The following is a 14,995-nucleotide window of genomic DNA, read 5'->3' as shown; positions in this document are numbered from 1 at the left end:
GGCAGGGAATTAATGAGGGTAGGAGTTTGCAATGATGAAATTTAACTCAAGCCTGGCCTCTAGAGGCGGTAAATGAATTGTCCACCTTCTTTCGGACACTTATATAAGCAATATTCTCACATTGTTTTGGTGCTCGTGCCCCCAATTTACTGTTTTCACAAAGTTAAAGTTTTGTTTTTAATTATAGAAAAATTTGGCAGTTTCTTAATTTTAATTAAGTGGCCAAGCTCCTCAACTAAAAAGAGTCCTTAATACAGGTGCAAATTCGACCTTGGAACCTAAGTGACAGTGACTTTGTGATGGATGGGTCTCAGCCTTTGGATCCAAGAAAAACAATCTTTGTTGGAGGAGTTCCACGGCCCCTCCGAGCTGGTGAGTAGAAGGGAAATGTAGGGCACATAGTAGGGGGCTCCAGGTTAAGTAGAAAAGATATGTGTAAAAGAACAGAAAATATACATGTCTTTTCCACAGATCACAGCTTGGTTTGTAAGCCAAGAGGTCTCTTCCTGTCTGCAGAATAAACACCGTGAACATTTTCTGCTCTTTAAAAAGGTTACTAGTGAGGATTGCCAGTAGAAAGAGTTTTCCCCAACTTTGCATAATATCCTAGAACTTGTCTGATTTTTTTGTAATATGGACCATCTTAATTATAACCCTGCAATTTTTTGCTGAGATGCAGACAATTTCCCTTTCCTTTGACAAACTTCTCCAAGACTCTTTACAAACCAATTTCAATGTCAACTCTATGATTTCTCTTTCCCTTTTATTCAACCCTTACCCTAATTTTTTCATGGAGTTATGGACAAGGCCTCTCAGCTATCGTCCTGAAAAAAATTCTCCCAACCAGGTCTCCTCATGGCCCCACACTGAAGACCATGTTCCAGACTCTTTCCTAATGTAGCTTTTTTTCCCCTCTGTTTCTTTTTCTTTACCCTTAACTCTTTTTCTTCACTTCTATTTGCAGAGCAATAGACAAGACTCCTTAGTCTTTGGCCAGAGGAAAGATTTGTCCCAGCCCAGATCTCCTGGCAGCCCCCATTTTGTTTTGAAGGCCCCCTTTCAGCACCACTCCCAACTGTAGCTCGACACTTGTTTCTTTCTTCCTAACCCTTATGTTTCTGGTGAGCCAATGACAAAGTCGTGAAGCAAGTCAAGACGTTTCTCCTAGCAAGATCTTTTGGCAGCCCTCACTTCTGTGTAGTAGTCCCTCTCCATCCTCACTCCAAGGCAGCTGCATGGTTTCTCTTTTTCACCCACTCAACCCTAATCCTCATTTTCCAGGACTGTAGTAGACAAGACCTCTTAGTCACCGTCTGGAAGAAAGACTTCTGAATCAGGTTCCCTTGTAGCTCTCACTTTCCTTTGGCAGCCACTTTGCAGCCCACTAGAACTTAAGCTCCTCACCTTATCTTTTGCCTAATGCAAAGTCATTAGGGAAGCTGTGCACAAGGTCCCCCAGCCACTGCAGACAGTAAGGTTTCTCCTAGTCAAGGTTTCTTGGCAGCTTTCACCTCCTTCTGCATCTTAAAATAAAGCACAGTTGTAAGATGGTAATTATGTAAATAGCAACAATTAAGCATTACCTCATTTCTAATGATAGTCCTTATAAAACTGTATGTCATTTGGCCTGTCATAGATCACATTTGAAATGCATTACATTTAAAAACTAATGCCTTTAAATAGTTAACTTCTCCAAAGCAGCCAAACAGTTTCCAGTTTTTCTTGTTTGCAGCTTTAAAGATCTGGTACAGAAGTTTTTTCTAAGATGGCTGAGCACTGCATGGTCTCCTTGCCCTGGAATCCTGTGTATTCTTTGTCCATTGGCAAGAGTACCTTAGTGGAACTACTATTGTAAATGTCTTTAAGTATTGCTGATGTTTATTCTGTACTGTCATTTTCTGAGATCACTACCCCATGATGATTCCAAATCATTAGAAAGCAGAAGAATCTAGTAGGGACTACATTATGCCGATAGGTTTTCCTTACTTTTCGGAGCAAGAGTATTACCTGGTTTGATAGGATGAGTCACACACAAATTTATACAAACACAGATACCTACTCAATTTAAAATTGTCTCTATTCTACGTATAATTTACAAGTCAGAATTTTGTGTGAACTACAAGGATTTAAATAGGTTTTTTGGTTCTTTTCATTTTATTTTGCATAGCTGACTTGTAACTTGCTACAGAAAGTGTTTTCACACATTAGCAGTAGAAAAAGGCTGACTTGGCGGGGCCTGTGCAGGTCCCAGTGTCTTGTGTTGTCCATCTGATACATTTGTTTGCCTGTGAGCTTTTACAGAGAACTTGGCTCAGTGACCATTCGTCCTTGCACGGTTCACATGCCTTTCTCTGCTTTCTTCAGCCTCTTTTCTACTTCCTTCAGTTCTTTCCCTTAACTTTCCTTCTGTGTGTTTCCTCAGCCATGACTCAACCTGTCTTATTTTATGAATGATATTTCTGACTTCTTTACAGTTATTCTTAGTATCAGGAAAAGCAACAAACCATTTTAAAAGATCCACGAGCAAGATAATGTTCCACCAAAATACTAATTTAAGTTGCAGCGAAAATGTAGGCTTGCTTTACGTGTAGTAACTTCTGCTGGCTCACAGATTTTTGTTTCAAATGTTGAACACCTCTTTTATGTCTTTTGAACCTTAGAACTTAGGACAAAATATCAGATTCTAAATATAGAAATATCTCTAAGTGATCTTACATGCAAACTAGCATTAAGAAGCCTGGCTGGAGCTACCTAATGCCAAATACCAGAGTTTTAATTTACAGTATTGTAAATTCTAGTTGATCTGATACCTGCTTTAACAGTGTAACTCTGTGTTTTTTTCACGCTTCAGTCACACCAAGTTTTTTTTTACAGATTCTGATTTTTGCCTTATATTTTACTATAATTTGTGTAGAGTTGATTCAATCTGTTAAAACCAGCATTTCAGTTTGCAGTTTTAGTCTTTGGACGACAAGTATGCTAAGGCAGATAGTGCTTTTTTAAATGGAGCAATCCAAATGCAACACTATTATCTGTGTTAAACCTATTATATTTAACAATTGACTTCTTGCAGTTGAATTGGCAATGATTATGGACCGTTTATATGGAGGTGTCTGCTATGCTGGCATTGATACAGACCCAGAGTTGAAGTATCCAAAAGGTGCTGGCAGAGTGGCTTTCTCCAACCAGCAGAGCTATATTGCTGCTATCAGTGCTCGCTTTGTCCAGCTCCAACATAATGACATTGATAAACGGGTAAGTAAAGTAGAGTGGAACAGAATGGTTGTTACAAAACTGTACAGAAATTAAAATCAGTATTATTACCATTGTGTTGGAGAACATTGTGGATTCTGTTCTTCAGATGTCATGTATCAATTTTTAAAAGCTTATTTAAACATCTAAAGCAGAGTCGAAAAAATATTTCAGACATCTTAAATAACTGTTTAGCTCTAAAACTTGAAAATGGTTGTAAGTACATTTGCTCTTGGTTTTGTTTTGAATTCTGTAGGTCAAATTCCACAGCATTTCCCAGCTTCTTTCTCTTTCTTTAGATATTTGCTCATTCTGCATCAACAGCTTTTATTTTGGTGATTACTTACATAGCTTGTGACACTTTTGCTGTTACAAGGCACCATTTTCTGTCAGTAGTGGATGTCTAGACTTGATGTCCCTAAAGCAGAGGTTTATTTTAAGTAAAATAGGTGATGCTGACCTCAAAAGTCTTGAACATTATTTAAGTAAAACCATATGCCAATGGATGCTTGATAGGCAGAAGGGGGGGAAGTTACCTGGTTTTGTTCAGGCCATATGAAACCCTGGTTTCTAAAGGGCTTTTCAAGTATGGAGTGAGGTTCACTTAAATTTGAGTTGAATACATTAAAAGAAAACATTACTTAATTTCCAAGGTTTTTTTTTTCCTTTAGACCTTCTGTCTTCACCTCTTGATTACACATGGAAACAACACCCCTGTTTCTGAGGACCCAGCAATTTAGAATTATTCAAAAGAACATACAGAATGCACTGCTGCTAAGTATTTTTCCAGTAGGGGTGGCTTGTTTTCTGCTTAATGTGATATAAATTGTTTCTTCAGAAGTCAGTTAAACAGGTATTGGGTGTGTCTGTTGCGTGCACTATGCATGTAAATCCACACAGCTGCAATTAAAAATCTGAGTTGAACTTTTTGTCAGATTCAAGGAGATCATGGAGTTATAAGTCCTCAAACAATTTTTCTGTGGTGCTGTACACCATATTACATTAACTAAGACAAGGCTATTCCTAGAGATTTCTTGTCCATTGAATTCTGAAAAATCTTAGATTGAGAAGTCTCAATCACATGTTGAACACTTTGAGATTTATATACCAGCCATGCTTACAAGGGGTTTCTTTCTAACGCTTAGGGTAGAACCACAAAAGATGCTAACTAGTAATTTTTTTATCAATAATTTTTTTTAACTTGGTTGATTGATAATTTATTTAATTATCTTTTATCTGTTTTGAATAGGTTTATCTGTGAGTTTGAAGAAATATGAAGTCTCTTAATAAGTCCTTAAATCTTAGTTTTTAAATCTAATAGATTGAAATCCCTGAACTGCGTAGCATATATTCTTAAAATTATTTCAGTAGTAACCAAAGCAAGAAAAGACATGAGAGAGCGAGAGACTCTATTTCAGACCTTCACAATTCATGCCTGGGAAATGTGAGTGGGTGGGGATCTAGAGCTGTGTTGGACATCGGACCTGCTTTCTTCCAATTTAATTTGAGACAGTGCTGTTTTATTTTACATGATGCTTCTAATTTTAGTGATAGGGCATCTGATATGCAAAATGGCAGTTACTCAGACTTGTTCCATGCAATACTAGTAGCATTGGCAACTCTAGCTGTTAAACAGGCAAGAAATACCATTCACTATGTGAGCTTCACTTCAAATGAGTTACATTTGTTGAAGTGTGATCAGGATAAGCTGAAGTAAAACGCAGCATAAAGCTTTTTTGTAGAATGTTTCTTTACTTTCTGCATAATATGTCATTCTGTGTTTCTTTAACTTTGTATGTATTTAAGTGTAGGTACTGGAGTCAGGTTTTCCTTGCAGTATACAATTTGTGCCAGACTAGCACTTGTGCGCTTACAGCAAAATTATTTATAATGTGTATTTCAATTTTTCTGTGTCTTCTAATGCAGTTGACTGTCCTTCAACTACTTTATAAATAGCATCATAGAGCTGTAAGAATTATACATGCATGAACTAATGATTTCCCTGGAATGAATGAGCACTCAATTTAAATGTGTAGGCATGACTTGATTCATAGGAACAGACACACAGGAAAGAACTTACATGTTGTCAAGTCCTGTAATAGCATTATTGCAAGTGTCTGGTCATCCATCAACCCTGCTGTGTTTGGCACAAGTGCTTTAAAAACAAAAAAGCATTCCAGCCCCAAGATGCTTACAATTGACTGTAGGACAAAAGTCATCAGCTCTCCAGCCTGTTCGTAACTGATGGCAAGGCCCTAGTTGGAATTACTGTGAAATGTTGTTGCACTTTAAGAGCTAAATATCTTTAGACAGTGATTTTTACCTAAAGAATTAAGACTATTTAATACAAATACATTTAATTTTGTTGAATTTGAATCTCTTATTAGTCTGGTCCCGGGTCTTGCAATTCACAAAAAAACCAAAGGAAAAAAAAATCTCTGGAAAAAAAGCTGTCTGAAACTCACCGGACCTCTGAAGTTTAGAAATGTAATCTTATTCTTTATAATTTTTCTTTCCAAATGCTGTTCTCATGGCCTGCCCTCACAACAACTGTATTCACATTCCTGGAGTTTTCTTAGACAGTGGGTAAATCCTTGCAGATGCTATTTTTACTGTTATTTTTCCATCTTAGTACTTTCCCACACCTCACTTTTCCAAGAAAAAGTTACAAAAGGACACCCTTCTTTCTTGAGATTTTTCTGACACGTAAAGTGGTTGGTATGAAAATTGAAATACCAACCTCTTGGGTTAGTCCTGCATCAGTTGAAAACCCTCAATAGTGTCAAAAATAATTAAAATATTACTTCTTTTCTGTTCATGCTCAGCGAAACTATGAAATCTCCTTACAGCTGTTCTTCTTCTTCCCGGTGCAGGTGGAAGTGAAGCCATACGTGCTGGATGATCAGATGTGTGATGAATGCCAGGGCACTCGCTGTGGTGGAAAATTTGCTCCGTTCTTTTGTGCCAATGTTACCTGTTTGCAGTATTACTGTGAATACTGCTGGGCAAGCATACACTCTCGTGCTGGGCGGGAGTTCCACAAACCACTGGTAAAGGAGGGAGGCGACCGGCCCCGCCACGTCCCGTTCCGCTGGAGCTGAACCCCAGGCCTCGCCCAGCAACAAGTACTGGAGTAAATAAAATTGAGTGAAAAGAGAGCGCTGCCTCAGGGCTTAGTGTTCTGGAAATCTGTGCATTCGTCCTCGACTTTAATGAAGATATGGGTCTTTTTATTACTATTATTATTATTTACAGTCACATTACTGAACTCAGTGTCCAGTATAATACGAACCGGCAGAGTGTAACTGTACTGATTTTGCACTTTGATTCACACAAACATCTGCTTGGTACCTTAATTTCCTACACAAGACTTGTCACTAGTGACATTATGTAGACTGCCATTCTCATCAGCCTTCACTGGGCTGATGTGTATGTGATGAAGATTTTTTTAATATAATTATAATTATTTTTATTTTTAAACTGGAGCATGCACTTATTTTCAGAAATTTAGACTTGCCCCTAGCAGATGACTTTACCAAAGGTAATATTCACAAGTAGGTGGCAGATGTAGCAAAAACTTAAACAGATATTCAGCAATCATTAGTTTGGGTCATTTAGAGTAGTAATAACCCTTAAAGAAAATAAGCCTTTAGTTGCTCTCCATTTTGACTTGTAAGGATGATACCTCATAAGCTGGATCAGACTTTTTTCTCTTGTTTTGCTGAGGGTTTTTTTTTGTTTGTTTGTTTTGTTTTGTTGGGTTTTTGTTTTGTTTTGTTAGGTCTTTTAGTGTTATGTAAATGTATGCTGCAATAGCTTTTGCTGCTATTAAAATGGTATTACTAATACCATAATACTCTATTCAGGCTAGGGTATCAATTAAAAATGAATATGTGATTAAAATAGTGATGGCTGCTGAAAGGAGATCAGTATAGCATACAGAAAAGCTTCCAAGGAAGGTCAATATTTTTGACTGCATGTTTACTTAATCAGGTTGCTGCATGCAATAAATTTTATATGTGTCTAATATAAAACCTGCCCACAATGCACAAATTATGAATCTTCGTAGGCTACAAAATGCTCAGTAACAAAAAAAAAAATTGATTACTGACTGGAGGAAGGCATGCCTCAGTAAATGTAATGCTTCTGAAATTAGGATCAGCCCATTACAGAATGACCTATATTACAACAAATATAAAAACTAGCTGTAGGATATTCTTAAAACAAATTTGTGGATGGTAGATGAAGTACTTTGCGGTGCTCTGTTATATATTGTGCAATTTATTTTATATAGTAAAGTGATTATGTCTAGTACTGTGATCAAACTTAACTGTTAAAGCCTCTGTATCCGACATTAACACATTTTTGACCGTTCATAACAGGTACATAAACAGAAATGAGCTCTTAGATACAATCTCTCTCCTAATGCTTGCATCATTTCCGTAGCTGCAGACCTTGTCCAGAAAACCAAAGAGCTCATGTTAGCGTACATACACTACCGATTAGATAGTCTGTCAAACTAATAAACTAGGCACATTTAAGGAAGTTAGGAAAAAAAGTGGTGCTAAAGAAATGTCTGCATATAAAAGTAACACGAGATGTCTGCTCTGTGGATGTGGCGTTATCTCTCTAATCCCTGGATGTATCCTGTGAAGCTTGAATACAATTAAGACCTGCTCATACAGTGGACATTTTTTTAGCATGAACTATGGGGCTGCAGATAGCATATAAATATAAACACACTTGGTATACTAATGATTGTGAGAATGTGTACACTATTTTTTTTTTCTTTTTCCTCCTTCGTTTTTGCAGTTCTGGGGACAATCTGACTGGATATGACACCGCATAGTAGATTTAAATGTTCTGGGTTTTGTTTGTCGTGATGTCCTTCTTTGTGTCTAATTTAGTAAGTTGGTTTTCCCAGTGTTTAGTTGCGAGTATTGGCTTTGAAAGGATTTTTTCTGTTTTTGGAGAAAAAAAAAAAGAAAAAATAGTTTTTTACTGGTTTAAAATGCTTATTATAATTATCCCTTTTGAAGTTACTTCTGGGCGGTTTTGTGATATTGCTTTTCCCAGCCCAGGTGTCTTTTCTGTTTTTTTTCATCTGTACAAGACATTTTGTTATGCACTACTTTTTGTATCTAGACAGTTTTCAACAGTCGGCTGATGATTTTTTTTAAAGAAAAAGGCATGCTTTCTGACTGACATGATCTTTTGCAATACCTCAATTTTGAAATATAGGAAAGAAAATGATATTTTCTAAGTAAGTTTATTCAGAAAAATATATATTAATTTAATTCTGCAAGAAAAATGATTTAACAGATGGGTAACTTTATTTTTTTCATGCTTATTTGAGTTTTTTTGAAAATGAAGAAGTTAGAGCTTTATAACTGTAATATTAAAGATCATAGCTAACCTACAGAAATCTACCTAATTATGTGAAAGAAGTAAACCTTTTTGAAGAAATACCCCTCTTTCATGTAGAAAAATACCCCCAGAGAGAAAGAGAGCGAGAGAGAGAGAGAGAGAAGCTGGAAAAATGTACAATATAGCATAATGTTGGATTAAATCTGAAACAAAATCATCATAAAGAACAGGTGTAAACACAAACTCCATTTGGTGCTGAAAGTTGTGAATAGAAAGTGAAAAAATATTTTCCCTTAATTTGTATATTTATAATCAAGTGTGATTATGCACGACTGACCAGAATTGTGAGAGTTCTTCTGTTTGTATTTTTTTAAAGAGAACTTTTTTTAGTTTATTAAATTATGACATGCTCCCTTTTGTTTTGTAAATGAATGTGCCCCTGAGTTGTTAATATGTTATATTAAAAGAGGGTCCTTCAAAAAAAGTTATTTTTTAAAATATGGAGTTCTGAACTGCAACTTGACTAAGAAGCCCCTGGGTACAACAGGTCCTATTGTGGCCTTTTCTGATGTGAGACTTGAACTAGTCGATTTTTTTGAAGGCTAACCTAACCTCGACTATTTGTTGTTATGTGCAATACTGTTTGTACTGTTTGTATAAAAAAAAAGAAAAATGAAAAGAAAAAAGGCATAAATCTTTATTGCAGATTTATTTTCATTGCAGACTTTAGACATTGTGATTCACTAAAATCATTTTTCTACTGTCAAATATGTACCTTTTCTTCATGCTGGTATTTTTTCAATAGTAATGTAGCCTTTGTACTGAGACAAATTTTCATTGTTATTTTTAGAAAGATTTTTTGCTAAGAAAAAAATTAAACATATTTACATATTTTTCATTTTTATTTCGTATTTTCTTTAAGGAGTGCTTTCTCAACCATTAATATAGTTGTTTCTGGGAGAGACTTTCATATCTGGTCAATGTCATTAATATTATTTTGTATTTTTACTTGGAATAAATTAATTTTATGATGCTGATTCTTTAAAAGTTTATTTTTTTCATTTTCAGTTATTTTTGAAGCTAAAATCTTTGTAATATTGTTACTAAAGTGTCTAGTTTTTTGAAATGCAAAGCTTTATGTATTAACTTGCTGATGTGGTTTACAATAGTGTGGCAATGATGAAAATGGTTGGTTATGTAAAGTGATTGGAAAATTGTAACAAAGAATTGGGCAATAAAATGACAGAATGAAGCAGAAAAAACGTGATATTTTGAAAAGCCTTTTCCTTTATCAAAATGATTTAGGGAGATAATAGGGATGTCACAGTACCAGTTCGCTGTCTAGATTTATACACCACCAGTGTTGATGAAACTATTGCCGTTATAAGGAACTAAATCTATTGAACCAATGGGTTTTTGACCCTGCCCATTCAGCATAATTCTTCATTACTTTTCTTGTCCATGAACTCAATAAACTCTCTTTTCGGTAGCCTTAGATTGAACCTCCTAAAATATCTATTCTTCATTGTATTTTGCCACCGTGTTATTTATGTACTGAAATTGACCCTTTCCTGCCCACCTTCCTCTCTGCATGCGTGTCTCAGTGGCAGCGTGGAGCAGACTGGCGGTGCCCGCACCATTTTCTAACCCGGTTACCACACGGCATCGGTGGCTGCCCAGTTGATTGCGAAATACTCTCTGTCCATTTCCTGGTAGCAATGCAGTAACCCCACATTGCCACCACCGCTGAACATCCGTTCAGCTTCTTTGTCTTTCTCCGTTCTTCTCTGCCTCTCTTGTGTCTTTGTCCTTTTTTCTTTTGTATTGGCGATACCAAGGGCCAGTATCAGAACACTTTCCGCCTCCATTCACATCACCTTTGTTTCCCCGTGCAGCCAGAAGAAACCCCTTCCTGAAGCCAGTGACTCTCTGTTCTGGCACCTGAAACAATCCAGACTAAAACTGGTGTTGCGTAAACAGGGCATACAATGGCTTTCTCTAGACAAAACTATTGCTTCCACAAGCTACTGATGACCTTTTAGACTAACGTAACCTAGAGCGTTAGAGTGGCTCGTCGGTAACTTGTGGGAAGGAACGTGCCCAGAGTTGGTCTATTGTGTATCCTCTGTGTGTTCAGTTCTGTAAGTAATGTATAGACTAGATCAAATAGTGAAGTAAAATTTAGACTCAAATTAGGTACTACTGGTTGGAATGTACGCAAATTGCAAACAAAGGAGATTAAGGAATGAAGAGGGAATAAAAGAATTCCTGCTAAGTGGTACAAAGTTTATGCTTATATTTCTGCCGACATGCTTGTATTTTATAGCCTGCTAGCAAGGCATGGGCTAAAACAAATTGTATTGCAAATATGCAGTTAGCAAATAACTTTGCTGATTTCACTATCTGTTAGAGTAGTAAAAATAAAAAAAAAAAATAAAAAAAAAAAAAAAAAAAAAAAAAAAAAAAAAAAAAAAAAAAAAAAAAAAAAAAAAAAAAAAAAAGAAAAAAAAGAGGCGCTTAACTGGGAAAAGCTCCCATGTTAATATTTCAGTATTGTGACATCTCTACTTGCAAGGTATGAGTGAAAGATTAGTCACAGATTTGTAGAAATGTCTCTTTTGTTTAATCTGGCTTGTATGTAGTTGCTTTTATGCTAGTTTGTATGATGTCAGCTAAAAACCCTTTTTCTTTTCCTTCCCTCCTTTCTTTTTTTTTTAAACAGACAAACTTCTTAATCTCTGCTGCTATAGTGTTCTATCATACCACAGAGTATTTTATATTCATGTTAGTGATTACTCTATACCCCAAATGGGTAGCTGGTCAGAAATCACATTGGTCACGTAATTCTGACACACTCAAATTTACATGAGAAAAAGTTCATCAGTAAGTGGAAAACCAGGGTGCTAATAAGAGATAATTTTGCTCTTTTTTCTTTCCTGGATATAGTTCTGTTGGGGTATAAAGTATTAGATATTTGTAATTTTACTGTCAAACTAATGGACATAACTTTTAGAACATTCACAGCTAAGATCTCTGTACTTGTTTTTCAACTAATTTTAAATGTACTGTATCTTTTATTACATGTTCTCCTAGATTGTTTTTGCTAGTAATTCTAACAAGGCTTCTTCCTTTTTGGCTTGGACTAATGCTTGTATGGAACTGCAGTACTGTGACTAAACATGGAGCTCAATGCTGCTATTGCTTACAACTGCTTAAACTTTGTAGTTTGGACTTTATTTTTTTCTGTAATAACTTATTAAATATAGTTGTATGAAGTACTGATATTTGTCATCCTTTGCACATGCTAAGGAAATCTTGGGATATGCATTATGGGAATGTAAACTACATACAAACCCCCCAAATCTTGTACTGGAAAACTGTTTACACTAGATAAGGTTAAGCAGAGAAACAACTTACATGCACACAAACTGTCTTTTCTAGTTATTTTGTAATGCAATATCTGGTCCACTTATGTTTTCTCTCTGAAATTGAAAAGCCACCCCTGCTGAGGTATTTATTATGCTAAGCTGAAGGTAAATACAAAAATACGTATGATGGAAATATTTCTGAGAGTGTAGTTTTCCCCACCAAATGCAGTATCCAGTGCCATGAGAATAGGAAGTATTGAATTATTTTCTCTGAGCTTAAGAAAAATTGCTGGCAGAGATGTTGCACTCCTTTACTAGAAGTTTAACAATGTCTGCAGGCTAGGGATTAGAATTATCAGTAAAAGAAAAAAAGGAAAAAAAGCACTGCAACAGTAGTTTATAGTGACTTATTTTTTAAGAACAGGAGACAAAGTTCAGTGATACAGCTGTGTGGAACTGCACAGAATACTTCCTTGAAAAAACATGAATTCTGCTATGTCGGGCAAGTGAAGACCACAAGGATGGTGCATGGTCTGTGTCACTGCTTTCTTTCAATGTCTACATAAATGCAGCTCAAGAACCCTGCTGGAACTGTCAATACTGGAAATGACAGGCTGACTTCATGTATATGTTCTACTTAAACAGAACCTGAGTAGGTTTACACCAGAAATTAAATGCCCTTTGGAAACTAGGAAAAGCTGATGAGGTTACCTGTGCTAAGTATTGCGAAAGCTCCTTAGTGTGCAGAGCCCTGTGGCTTTCGTTACTCCAGTTTATCCTAATATTAGCTGGTGCAATATCTCACACACGAACTTGTTTTTGAACTGGTAGTGAATAATTATTTCAGGAGAATGGTCTACTGACTTCTCGGAGAAATGCTTTTACACAATAGTGATCTGTAATATGAATTCCAGTAGTGAATGAATGAATGCAAAGTTGTAGACTTCTCATTACTTCAGAGTTAATTTTGAGAAGGCAGTTCTTGTGAACACCTTCCAATTAATGAGTGTTAAATTGCTAATTGTAGCCTTTCGCTGTACAATGTTCCAAGTCCATCCAGACAAAAATCAGTCTGGGTTTACCCCCTCTTCAGTTACAGAAAACAATTGTTCAGCACAGCCCCTCTGGACCTTCTAATCCCCAGTCCTTCCCTTACTGATAAAGTCAGCCATACCTCTTGCAAGGTACACTGATAATGACAATCTCCCTTCTCCACCTGATAAAAGCATTTAACTCAGACTTTGCTTGCATTAAAAAAGAGGTTGCAGTAACCTAAATTAAACCAATGCATTTAAGTACAAAGAGCTGCATGGCCATTTTTCATTCTGGTTTGTATGTGTTATTTTGGCAAACTTAAACTGAACTAAAATAGCTACCTGTATGACTCTTGAAGTTTTGTATTAAGCCTATTTAGACATGCTCCTAAGCTAAGCATTTTTGCATTCAAGGCACCAAAGCAACATGTCCCTCCTCACACAGACCTGCAGAAAAGCCAGAGCTTAGCTCTTAAAAGCCATAATCTGCTTTCCTCTGTTTAGCAAAAGATAAACAGCAGGAGCACACGGGGAGAATTGCTAAATTCTCTCCTAGGGATGAACCAAGGAATGGTTTTAGAACACGCCAGCTATGCAACCTGTTTTCATAAAAATGTTAAGAGCTATTTGCAAAACCCTTATGCCACACAGTTCTATTACGAACACATGACAGAGCTGCACGCAGCAGCTGCACACACAGATGATGCCTGGTCAAATGAATTCTCTCCTTCTCTGACTGTTGTAGGTACAGATCGTTACCCCAAGATAAACTGCAAAAACTTGCTTTCCCCTGGGGAGAGAGAAACGTGATAAAGGTCCAGAAATATCCCCCTTTTCCTGTTTTTGAAGGAGAAATAAACCATAAGCAAGTATGAAGTCATATGGCAGGCCCTTGGCAGTAGTTAGGACAGAATTCCTGCTGTTTTCCCTAGAGCACAGTAACTTCTCCATGTGTCTGTGCCTACCATTCACAGAGTGCCATGGTAGGCACTTGGGGCTAAATCAGTAAGATCAGGTATCCATTTGCTACTTTTAGGAACTTGAGTGATATTTATTTGCTAGCAGCTTCCTAAAATCTCCTTTGAGCTGCTGCCTGGCATTGCTGGGGCCTGTGTTTTTGTGAACAGGAAGGTATAAAACTGCTTTTGTCTTAATACTTCTCAATTGTTTAATAACCCAAGATCTACTTAGATTCTCAGGGTATTCCCCTGAAGTTTTTTTCGCCTGCAGGCCTAAACACATAAAGCACTTGCAAGCATATTTATCAGCCCATATTTCACACACAGGAGAATAGTGTATTCCTCCTCCTCTATCCAATAGCCTGAATGGTCAAAACACCTGGGGATATTTTTATTTTTTACTATTTTCTTTTCACAATTTCCTGCAGTCTGGAGCAAGAAGTAAACCTTTTTGCTCATGGTTGTAGCAACTACCCCTAATTACTTGATGACACATACTTTGATCACTACCAAGTGAAAAAAAATAGTCTCTGGAACAGCATAAGCATCACCACTAAGGTAAATAATCAAAATGGTTGTTAATGAAGTTACACTTAACTACATCATGCCCTCTGATACACCTTCTTGACTTCCTGGCAAGCTTCTACATGTACTCATTGAAATAAAAGCCTGAAAGAGAGAGAGGGTCGATACAATTCATATGCAAAATAATTCTGCAAAATACTGCCAAAAACCATGGCAAAGATACAACTCATGATCTCATCTCATCTGGTCTCCAAGATCTTTGCCTTTCACAGTTACAAAAAGGCCTCTGATCTCATTGTCAGACTACAGAGCATGGTCAGTGTCAAATAACAAACATGAAATTCTAGGAGATGGACAAAATCTTGTACCTAATTCCTCCAGCTGTGCCTGGTGCATATTGTTGTAGTCAGAGCCCACGTCACAGATTCACAGCATTCACACGTGCCAGAAACGTCCTGCTGAGCATTCTGACACTAGATCTGCATGCTGT

General features: G+C 36.7%; 1 protein-coding gene and 1 long non-coding RNA gene across 9 annotated transcripts in view; one reads left to right on the top strand and one right to left on the bottom strand.

Annotated features, from left to right (window-relative positions):
- Positions 1-10,131, top strand: part of CPEB3 (cytoplasmic polyadenylation element binding protein 3) — an 85,393-nt gene extending 75,262 nt beyond the window's left edge. For all 8 annotated transcript variants that reach the window (XM_027909135.1, XM_027909104.1, XM_027909152.1 and 5 more), the window contains 3 exons: positions 258-372; positions 3,074-3,255; positions 6,126-10,131. In XM_027909135.1, the coding sequence (XP_027764936.1) occupies positions 258-372; positions 3,074-3,255; positions 6,126-6,353 (525 nt within the window). In that variant the 3' untranslated portion in view covers positions 6,354-10,131. The remainder of the gene's footprint in view (positions 1-257; positions 373-3,073; positions 3,256-6,125) is intronic.
- Positions 10,132-11,341: 1,210 nt separating this feature from the next.
- On the bottom strand, positions 11,342-13,639 carry LOC114071379. The gene is made up of 2 exons (XR_003574028.1): positions 12,636-13,639; positions 11,342-12,578 (listed from the first exon to the last, which is right to left on the bottom strand). It is a non-coding gene; the product is annotated as an uncharacterized LOC114071379 (long non-coding RNA).
- Between the last annotated feature and the right edge of the window lie 1,356 nt (positions 13,640-14,995).

The sequence above is a fragment of the Empidonax traillii genome, unplaced genomic scaffold (genome assembly GCF_003031625.1).
Source record: "Empidonax traillii isolate 1590-97213 ecotype Southwest subspecies unplaced genomic scaffold, ASM303162v1 scaffold27:size3997909, whole genome shotgun sequence".
NCBI lineage: Eukaryota > Metazoa > Chordata > Aves > Passeriformes > Tyrannidae > Empidonax > Empidonax traillii.
The sequence above is the reverse complement of the archived record's forward strand: the minus strand, read 5'-3'. Positions and strand labels throughout refer to the sequence as shown.